This window comes from Panthera onca, chromosome D2, assembly GCF_046562875.1.
Source record: "Panthera onca isolate mPanOnc1 chromosome D2, mPanOnc1 haplotype 2, whole genome shotgun sequence".
In the NCBI taxonomy this organism is placed as follows: Eukaryota; Metazoa; Chordata; class Mammalia; order Carnivora; family Felidae; genus Panthera; species Panthera onca.
The window spans coordinates 71,916,311-71,926,281 of NC_138349.1; the positions used below are offsets into that span (position 1 = coordinate 71,916,311).

The window sequence follows — 9,971 nt, forward strand, 5'->3', positions numbered from 1 at the left end:
CTCGGAAAATGACAACTTTATAAAGCCCTCATTGGCGTTATAAATACTTCGCCGGGAGTTTGGGACGTGTGTGCCAAGTGTTAGCTTTAGCTGTTTCCAATCTCTTTGAGTCAAAATTGCAGAGACCACAGTTGGAAATGTAATCCGTTCATAGCTCCCCACTGGTCACTCATTAAACCTCTTGAGTGCCTGGTGGGTGGTGGGAACTACCCAGAGGCCGGAGAGAACAAGGCGCAACCCCTGTGTGGGACGTCCTCCTGGCGTGTGGAAGGCAGGGGCGGGGCATCTAGTGAAGCGGGGCCAGCGAAACACACACAAAGAACTTTGAATGGACCGCAGAGCGTTGCTGAGACCCCTGTGTAGGGAAGGGCCACGCTCGGGGAAGGTTTCATAGAAATGACTTTTGAACCTATCTTGATGGAAAAGCAGGAGCCATTCTGAAAGACGAGCGGGCAAGGGATTGCTAACGTAGGGATTGGGAAATGTGAAATGGTGCAACAGCACCGCATCATGGTAATGCTGGCCTGCAGGTGGGTGGGTGAGCTTACAGTGTTGGCTCTGGGAGAGGGATGATGGAAGGTAAAGATGTGGACACAGGCTTGATTAGCTGGGCCTGCTGCCTGGGGGATCTGGACTGGAAGCTGTAGTTTACGGGACTCAATCGCAGATTTTTTTTTTAAGTTTATTTATTTTTTTATGTTTATTTATTTTGGAGAGAGAGAGCGTGGGAAAGGGGCAGAGAGAGAGGGAGACAGAGGATCGGAAGCAAGCTCTGTGCTGACAGCAGAGAGCCGAATGCGGGGCTCAAGCTCACGAACCGTGAGATATCACCTGAGCCAAGATCGGACACTTAACTGACTAAGCTACCTGGTCGCCCCTTAATTTATTTTTGAGAGAGAGAAAGAGAGAGAGAGAGAGAGAGAGAATCCCAAGCAGACTCCATGCTGTCAGCACAGAGCCCGACGTAGGGCTTGAACCCACGAACAGTGAGATCACGACCTGAGCTGAAATCAAGAGCTGGACACTTCACCAACTGAGCCACCCAGGCACCCCACAGTCGAGGATTTTAAGCAGGGGAACATGACTGCAAACAACTGTAGAAAACAACCAGTGTCCGTTTTCAAGCTGGGCCACATGAATGGGAAGGGAAGGAGCCTGAACGAGACAATGGCAGAGCTGAGGTGGGGCTATGAGGCGTTTAGGCAGAACTGCCAGCAGAAGTGGTCACCAGCAGGGAAACAAAGATGAGTCAGACACATGTTCCCGTGGGCGGCAAAGGACACGCTGAGTGTGCTTCAGGTAGAAAATCATGAGAAAAGCGTAGGTAAAGTGCTGACTCCTACTTGGCCCAGGAGCATGTGAAAACCTAGGCACCTGTCTTTCCAAGCGTTTTTGTTTTCTCAAGATGGAAGAAGTAGGCCAGTCTGTAGCTAAGAGTATCTATTCAGCAACTAAAATAACTTGTTATTATAGAGTGAGAGTCTGTTGGTATCTAGGTAACAGTAACAGAGTGATTAAATATGATTTCCGATTCAGAATGTGGTATATCCGTTCAGTTCCTTTTTTCTTCCTTACTCCACTTACCACGTATTCCTAAGCATTCTCCTATCAAGAGGTCTTCATGATACATGTATCATTATGCCATGTCATATCATGTATATAACATTACCATATGTCATTACCTTGAGCAAGCGGAGACAAGACATGTGCATCTAGAGCGACGTGATCGAGTCCAGAAGGAAACCCCACGCCCCTTAGTTGTCTCTTCCACAAAGCATCAGCAGACTTTGCCCAGCTTGACCAGTGTGCCTGGCTACATACCCGGCAACCAGCTCTTTGGCTCAGGGAAACAGTAAAATGATTTCCCTTGCCATGAATGTTGGTTAAATATCACCATCTCTTCCTTATGCTTCTGTAATACTAACTTCTTGGCCTTCTCTAGGCCAGCATAGTGTCAGGTGGTAAGTTACCAGCATCTGTTAGGGGCTCAGTTCTTTAGTTTTCTCCGATGTGAAAAAACCAGAAAACCTCCTCAGCGTCTGCCTGTGCCCAGGGAAGCCGGGTGCTAGGGGAGTGCCTCTGGGATTACCCTTTGTTCACCAGCAAAGTTGCAAAGCAATATTCTTGCCATCTTGGAATTAATTGGTCTAAGCAAGGGGTGTGTGTGTGTGTGTGTGTGTGAAGTATGTTTTCATCATGAGCCTTCTTAGTATTTTGTGAATTCACATGCATGTGATTTTCTTATCCTGTAACTTGCTATTACAAAACTCTGGATACCCTTGGTTCCTGAGGAAGTGTTGGTTTTTAGACTGGGAATTGGTATGCATTTCAGAGTGGCTGACAATTTAGGGGTAGATAAGAAAGTGCATTAACTGTCCTCAGAGTTTATACTGCTTTTAGAAAATACCCTTCACAGGGGCACCTGGCTGGCTCAGTGGGAACAGCATGTGACACTTGATCTCAGGATTGTGAGTTTGAGCCCCACGTTGGGCATAGAGATTACTTAAAAAAGAAAGAGAGAAAGAAATAGGTATCTTTCACGTAGGGTATCACTACTTCAGTTGGTAGAGCCTAAAACCAGAACCTGGCGCTTGAAAGTAAATCTGTCAGGTCCCTAACGTTGATGCATACACTGGCCTAAGACTCCCATCAGGGAACCCATCCCATTTCTTTGCTGCCTGAACGCATTGTCTTTGTGTGTAGATAATGAAGCTGCTGAAGAAGTTATCCAGTCCAACCTTCTTCTGCATTCCAACATCGCCAGCCTTGTCAAAGACCAGGTGGTTCTGAATGTGGACTCCGGAGACTCAGAAGTGGTCCATGGGCTTCTCTTCCAGCATATCACTCTCCTCATGTGCTCAGCTTACAGGAACCAGTTGCTCAACATTTTTGTCCGCCCTTCCTTAGTAGCCATGGCACTGCATATGACCCCTGGGTTGCGGAAAGGTAACTTTCGGGAATGTGGTCTTGAACTTTAGAAGAGACCTGGCCGTTCAGCTCCGTATATAGGGAGCAGCATTTGAAGCCTTATCACGCTCAGCCACACGTGTGCGTCCCAGACACCATCAAAGAAGGGGCCCTGTGTACTCAGAAGAAGCTAGGCTTGTTCCCTAAATACATGGCCATCCACTTAACATTTGGGAGTTGAAAGGGACCTAAGAAATCATCTAACCTAAACCTCTCCATTTATAAGTAAGGGAAGTGAGGCCTGGAAAGGTACCTCATCACCTAAGGAAGGTTCTGGGACTAGAGCACGGCTGTCCTTGTCCCGGTCAGCATGGGCACAACAATCCAGCAGCGCAGGAGTGCTTACTAGATACCCAGTAGCGTCCCGGTGGCGATGAGGAGTGTAAACAATGAATAAAACCGTTTTTGTCCACCGGAACCTGTAGTCGAGGTCAGGGGTTTTCTACCCAGGCTATGCTGGAATTACTAAGGGCGAGCCCCGTTCTGATTCAGTGGGTCTGGACTGTGGCCCACACATTGCTGTGCTTGTTTTTGTTTTTCAAAGCTCCAAAGAAAGAATTATCAGTGCCAACCATAGACCTGCATTGGAATGAACCTCACAGGTCCTGTGTCCATGCCCTCATTTTGTGGATGGGGAAATGGCCCTGGAGAGAAGTTAGACAGTTTAGTTCAAGACCCAGGAAACTCAAATCTTGATCTGAGGTTTCTTACATTGAAATTCATTCACAACTAAGGATCACATGCATGGTCTTCTAGAGTGTTGGGGACACCCTGAAATTGGAGGCAACATTTCCTGTCCATGCGTCTGTATATTCTTCTAATGAGAAGTTCATAGCATATGTCAGAAAAATGAAGAAGGCTCTGTGGTTGATGGGCGAGGTAGACCTACGTGTCTGGAGAATCCGCATTTTCTACTGTGTGCTAGTGTCTTCTAGTGCTAAAGATACAGTAAAGACAGCAGGAAATATGAATAGAGAAGGGACTGAAGTAAGTCATTGCTTTCCGTCTCTACTAAGGAACCATGGGCAGGAGAAAGTGAAGGACCCTTGCGTCCAAGAAATGTGGCATCTTGTTCGTCACCAAACTGACTGGTTTGAGGCCTAGTTGTGATTAAGATTCAATATTGAAACTGCTAAACTATAGTTTGTTCTGTACGTAAAATTTGGATTGGTTATAGCTTCCTTTGGGGGCCCTAATTCTTGTCCCTGGCTTTGAATAACATGCCTTTGAAGCAGTGCATTTTGGAAAGTCAAGGACCTCTTGGTACTCCCTTCAAAAGCAATGTTGTAATTTGATGTAATTAATTTATTTCCAGAGGATGTCTACGGTTGCTTTCGCTTCCTGGTCAGTGTTTTTTCAGATGAGTTCATCTTCCTTCCAGGAAACACAGTCAAGGTAAATCCTTACAGCCGAAGAGCCCAAGTGTGTTCGCAGTGTGAGTTCTGGAAATGGTAGGCTTGCATCCACGAGTGTGACCTCCCTTTCTCCAAGGCTTCATTTGGCAGAATTAAAGAGACACTTGGACACTCACAGCTCAGCAAGCTCTGTTTTGGTTCTTGGTCAAGTTTAATCAGTAATGTAGGGCTTATTCGGTGAGAAGAGAGTCTTTCTTTCAACCTTCAGTGCAGCCACTGTAAATAAATCAACACCGTTTTGTTAAAAATTTACCAACCAGCAGGGGCACCTGGGTGGTTTGGTTCATTAAGCGTCCAACTCTTGGTTTAGGTTCAGGTGATGATCTTGCGGTTTCGTGAGTTTGAACCCCATGTTGGGCTCCGTGCTGGCAAGCATGGCGCCTGCTTGGAATTCTAGGTCTCCTTTCTCTCTGCCCCTCCCCCACTCGCTCTGTCTGGCTCTCTGGCTCGCTCTCTCTCTCAAAATAAATAAACTTAAAATTTACCGACTGCCACACATTTTCCCGTTAACAACTTGTTGGAATGTGTCGGGCCTCTTGCTTTGAGATAGGCGAGCAGTAGTGTCACCCAGTGGTATAGACAGCTCATGAGGAATCGGGCTCCCGGATTCCCGGTAGTTTGCTGGCCCGCTGGTTTGCCGCGGCGGGCGGTGTACCAGGATGGCAAGTAGTTAGGTTTCTGTATGCTGTGCCAGGGAGCACAGGTTTTCCTCAGTTGAAAATGAGGGCAGCAGATTTTGAGCATAAGCATAACCCCACATATTTTGAGGACCTGCTGGATGTCCTTCCTGTTGGAATGTAAGGAGTGTGGCCATGCAGAGTGAGAAAATCCATCCCCCGGGTCGTGATTTCTAAGGGTTATAAATCTTCTGTGTGTTTGCTGTTTGAGGTTCCGCATTTTGTGTGTTAGCACACACGCTTCTCTGGCTGCTAACGACCGGAACCTTCCGGAAGGGTTGTGGAATTAACTGGTGTTCTCTCAGTGTCCCCGTTGACCTAAATTAGTGGACACACTCTGTCTTCTCCTCTTCCTTACCAGGACTTTGAAGAAGGCTGTTACCTGCTCTGTAAAAGTGAGACAATACAAGTGACAACAAGGGACATCCTAGTCACCCCGAAAGGAAATCCTGTCTTAGAATTTTTAATAGGCCTCTTTAAACCTTTTGTGGAATCTTATCAGGTATGCACCTCTTGGGAAGTTCTGCTTCATCCTCCCGTATCCGGTACAACTAAGATCCCCCCAGCCTGTACTTCCTTCTGGTCCCAAGGGCAAGGGTCTCCCCCAGGTGAATGGTGGAACAGTAGGGAGATTGATCAATAGGGTGAAAGATTCACCTCTCAGGTGATTCACCCTCTCAGACCCCAGAGGGTAGCAGCTTTATGACGCCACATAACTACACTTACACCCAAGCACTGTCATGCTGTATCTTAACAGCTGTTTTCGTAGCACGTAGCAAGGTGTTTGATACATCGTAGGCGCACAGTAAATGCAAGATTTGAATGATGCAGAAAGTCATTTCTATCAGAATTTCTATACAGAAATTATTTCTATCACTAAAGGCTGATGCTGGAAGGGAAAGGAAAGGTTGGGGTGCAAGTATCAGAAAGAGTGTGTCAGAGCTCTAGGAGTGCTTCGAGAGGGGGGAGGGTCTATATGCCCAGCAAGAACTGTGCCAGGATTCAAAGGGAGAAGGGGAGTTTGCAGTGGAAGCTCTCAAGGGACTGTACATATTTGCAAGAAGAGGGCTCTGTTTCTGAGCTCTGTGCACCGGTTAGAGGCGCCCGGGACTGACCTCCTGGCAGAGTGGCGCTGTGGCCTATGAGATAGTTCTTGTACAAAGTCTGGCACTTAGTAGATAAATGATAAATGCTCCTTCTATCTCAAAGCACCTTTCTGTGCTAGAAGCCATCAAGCATTTGGGGCCTATTAGGTGTTTTTAGAGAAAAAACAGTTGCAAAACTTTCGGTCCTCTCTTCCTAAGCAGTGTAAGATCTGTTAAGCTGATGGTGATTCACTTAATTTGCAACCCATCAAAGTGAGAAATTGTATTTTAATAAATGTCACTACTATTTCAAACTCTTTTTTCTAACTATAAGCAGTGATACGAGCTCAAGAGGGACCCAAGAATTCTGTGGCTTTTCTGTGCCCAAACCTTGGAGGGCATTTATTCTGCTCTTACATAAAGTATCTTTCTGTGACGAGGGGCACTATCACGTTACTGGCTGTCCTATTGTATTTGGCTGCCTTTTTCTCTTTCTGTTAAAACCAGATAATTTGCAAATACCTCTTGCACGAAGAAGAAGAAGACTTCACTGAGAAACAGTACTTGGATGCAGTTAGAAAATTCACCAGTGAGCTTCTTGATCAAGGTCAGTCACACCCCTGTGGGTGGTGATTTCCTGTGGTTGAAAACAAGAAGTGGTCCACTCACTTCTTTCTCTGTCCCAGGTGCCTCGCAGTGTTACGACGTATTGTCTTCCAATGTACAGAAAAATGCCTTAGCAGCTTTTGTGAGGCTAGGTGTGGTAGAGAAGAAGAAAGTGTAAGTACTGCGTGGGACCGCATGGGTGCTGAAGGGGCGGCGACGGCTAATGACAATTGAGCCCCGAATCCAGACAAAGTCGTAGAAACAGATGATCTGTAAACATTATACCGTACCTCCCTCACCCATCTGCTGATGGGTCACGTCAGTATGAGTTACTGTGCAAATTTTATGTGGATATGAAGAAAAATGATACTGAAGCAAAAAAAGTGTTTTAGGCCAGCAGTTTGGCTTTGACCGAATATTGAAATTTATAGATTAATTATAAGAAAGATTTTGGGGGAGCACAGTAGAGTGTGTGTGTGCATGCATACACTTGTATATGCCCACGTGCAATACCTAAATACATACGTGTATGTGCAGATCATTAGATGTTTCCTCTTCTGAGTGAATGAAGGTAAGAGCGGTCAAGCTTAGGGACGGCTGGCTGGCTCAGTCGGTGGAACATTCAACTTTTGATCTCAGGGTCGTGAGTTCGAGCCCCACACTGGGTGTACAGATTACTACTAAAAAATAAAATAAACTTGAAAACAAAAGAAAAGTAGTCTTACTGTATAAATAATGAACATTGACTTCCCCCCACCCAAGTTTATGCGATAAGAGTTTTTTGCATTTTCTTCCCCTAGAAATAGTCACAGTGTATTTAATGTGAATGAACCTGCCGCGACAAAATTAGAAGAAATGCTTGGTAAGTACAGTTTAGTGACATATGTGGTTTCACATTGTATTTATCACCATACAGTAAAAAAAGAAAGTATACTGTGGCACCAGAGACTTCATCAAAATGAACAACAGTAGAGTTTTAATATAAAGAGAACTATTTATATTATCTAGGTTTTTCCAAAGGGAAGTGAGGACAAAGTGCAGAGAACACACAGCAAGCATAAAATGGGCAGTCTCCTCACAACATAACAACTATCAGCTTCTAGGGACACCTGGCTGGCTCAGTAGGTGGAGCGTGCAATTCTTGATCTCAGAGTTTGAGTTTGAGCCCCACACTAGGTGTAGAGATTACTTGAAAACAAAACCTTAAAAAGAAATTATATGGGGCAGCTGAGTGGCTCGGTTAATTGTCCGACTCTTGATCTCAGCTCAGATCTTAATCTCAGGGCTCATGAGTTCAAGCCCCACATGGAGCCTACTTAAAATTTTTTTCATTAAATTAAAAAATTATCGGCCTCAGGGACACCTGGGTGACTCGGTTGAGCGTCCAACTTCAGCTCAGGTCATTATCTCCTGGTTCGTGAGTTCAAGCCCCACATTGGGCTCGCTGCTGTGAACATAGAGCCTACTTTGGATCTTCTGTCTCCCTCTCTATGTCCCTCCCCTGCTCATGCTCTCTCTCTCTAAAATAAATACACATTAAAAAAAAAAAAATTATCAGCTTCTAGCATAATTAATCAGGGTCTGAGATCTGGACCCTTCACATCCAATCTTATCGGACATGGAGAAAATACCTCTCATCTGAGTCCTTGGATTCATTTTCTCCCTGTCTACTCTTGGATCCCTTCTTTCCCCGGTAAAGGGTTGGGGTCAGTGTTCACAGCATATAGACTTTCTGAACTCAGAATTGGGGCCGATAGCACCTCCTTGGGAGAATAATCCAGCCTTACTCTTCTCCAGATGCCATTGGCTTATCAACAAATAATCCAGTCCAGAAAGGCAGGGTCATTTGTTTATGGTATGCAAAGAGAGTTGAGAGTATGGATATAAGCAAAGAGATCTAAAGGTCAGAGGAGATAGCAAACAGTTTCTCATAGGAATGATGGGATAGTTTTAGAAGGGGAGAGTGTTAGCATCTGAAAAAAAATACTTGTCTGCCGATTATATTGAATAAGCACTACATCGTTGAGTAGATATTCTTACAAGTAGCAGTTTTGTACCCCTACATGAAATTCAGTACATTTGTCAAACCTACATGAAAGAGCTTTAGGCAGATGTCTGCCAGGATGAAGGGAAAACCAGGACGGGGCGTGTGGCTGACAGAGAAGGGTTGAAGAGAAAGGGTAGACGGACAAAGGAATGGTTGACATAAATAGCGAAGGTGGAAATGCTAGTTTCTTGCTGAAGAAAATATGAACGATGAAATCCCAGTCTTCTGTCATATTCTGTCTGCAGTCTCAGAACATGCAACCTTTGAGTTTGGTAAGAGGTGCGTATAACCAAAACAAACCCTAAATAAAACCCTCATTCAGTGAGGATGACAGAATGGGTTTCTTAATCATGGATGGCAAATGTAACGTGGGTGTGGATGTACTAGAACATAGGAGGCTGGAAGTTCAGAAAGCAGACTGGGTTCTAATCCTGGCTCTGGGCCTGGCCAGTGGGGCGGGGGTGGGAGTAGAGCGGGGGAGGGGCTGCTGCTTCCCCTGCGGACAGTCAGGTGTCTCCATCGGGGCTTTGTCAGCCTGTGAAACCACACAGGTGTCAGGCTTAAACAGCTGTATGGGGATGGGCAAACTCAAGGTCATTTCATGAGCTGGTTTTTTTTCCTTAGGTTGTAAGATACCCCTAGGAAAGCCGGCAACTGCAAAACTTTAATAATTGCCAAACAGTTATGCGAAATGTGGTCACATAATTGCTGTCATCTGAGGACTCTTATTCCAGCAAGCAGTGGTGTGAAGGAAGAGAGTCATCTGCTCGTGCTTCACGAGACGTGAGAGCCATGGGCTCAGCAGAGAGGAAGAGGTAGCCGCTGTAAGCAATCAGTGTAACTCTCTCCACCGTGACGGTTAAAAAGGCATCTGTGTCCGACTCTGTGTGTGTTTTAAAATAAAACAGTCTTTTGGAAACATGTTTGGAAAAACAAAGCCCAGCTCCTATTTCACTAACTTTTTACATGTATTAAACATTTACACCGACTTGTTGAATTACAGTGTGACATCAGCGCGAAAGGCGGTGGCTGTCGGAAGTGGCACACCTGTATTTCCTGTGGCTTCCTTCACCTCACGTGGCGTCAAACAAGTACCAGTTTGATGGAGGTGTGTGATAAATCAGCCAGCTTACATGAAAGCTTGCCGCCCAGGGGCCTTAAGCAATAAAGCTGC

The 9,971-nt window shown here is 45.5% G+C and overlaps 1 protein-coding gene across 2 annotated transcripts in view; it reads left to right on the plus strand.

Annotated features, from left to right (window-relative positions):
• Positions 1 to 9,734, plus strand: part of GNPAT (glyceronephosphate O-acyltransferase) — a 32,753-nt gene extending 23,019 nt beyond the window's left edge. For both annotated transcript variants that reach the window (XM_060642807.3, XM_060642808.3), the window contains exons 10-16: positions 2,704 to 2,946; positions 4,283 to 4,362; positions 5,421 to 5,561; positions 6,652 to 6,751; positions 6,831 to 6,924; positions 7,551 to 7,612; positions 9,422 to 9,734. In XM_060642807.3, the coding sequence (XP_060498790.3) occupies positions 2,704 to 2,946; positions 4,283 to 4,362; positions 5,421 to 5,561; positions 6,652 to 6,751; positions 6,831 to 6,924; positions 7,551 to 7,612; positions 9,422 to 9,465 (764 nt within the window). In that variant the 3' untranslated portion in view covers positions 9,466 to 9,734. The remainder of the gene's footprint in view (positions 1 to 2,703; positions 2,947 to 4,282; positions 4,363 to 5,420; positions 5,562 to 6,651; positions 6,752 to 6,830; positions 6,925 to 7,550; positions 7,613 to 9,421) is intronic.
• Positions 9,735 to 9,971: the final 237 nt, after the last annotated feature.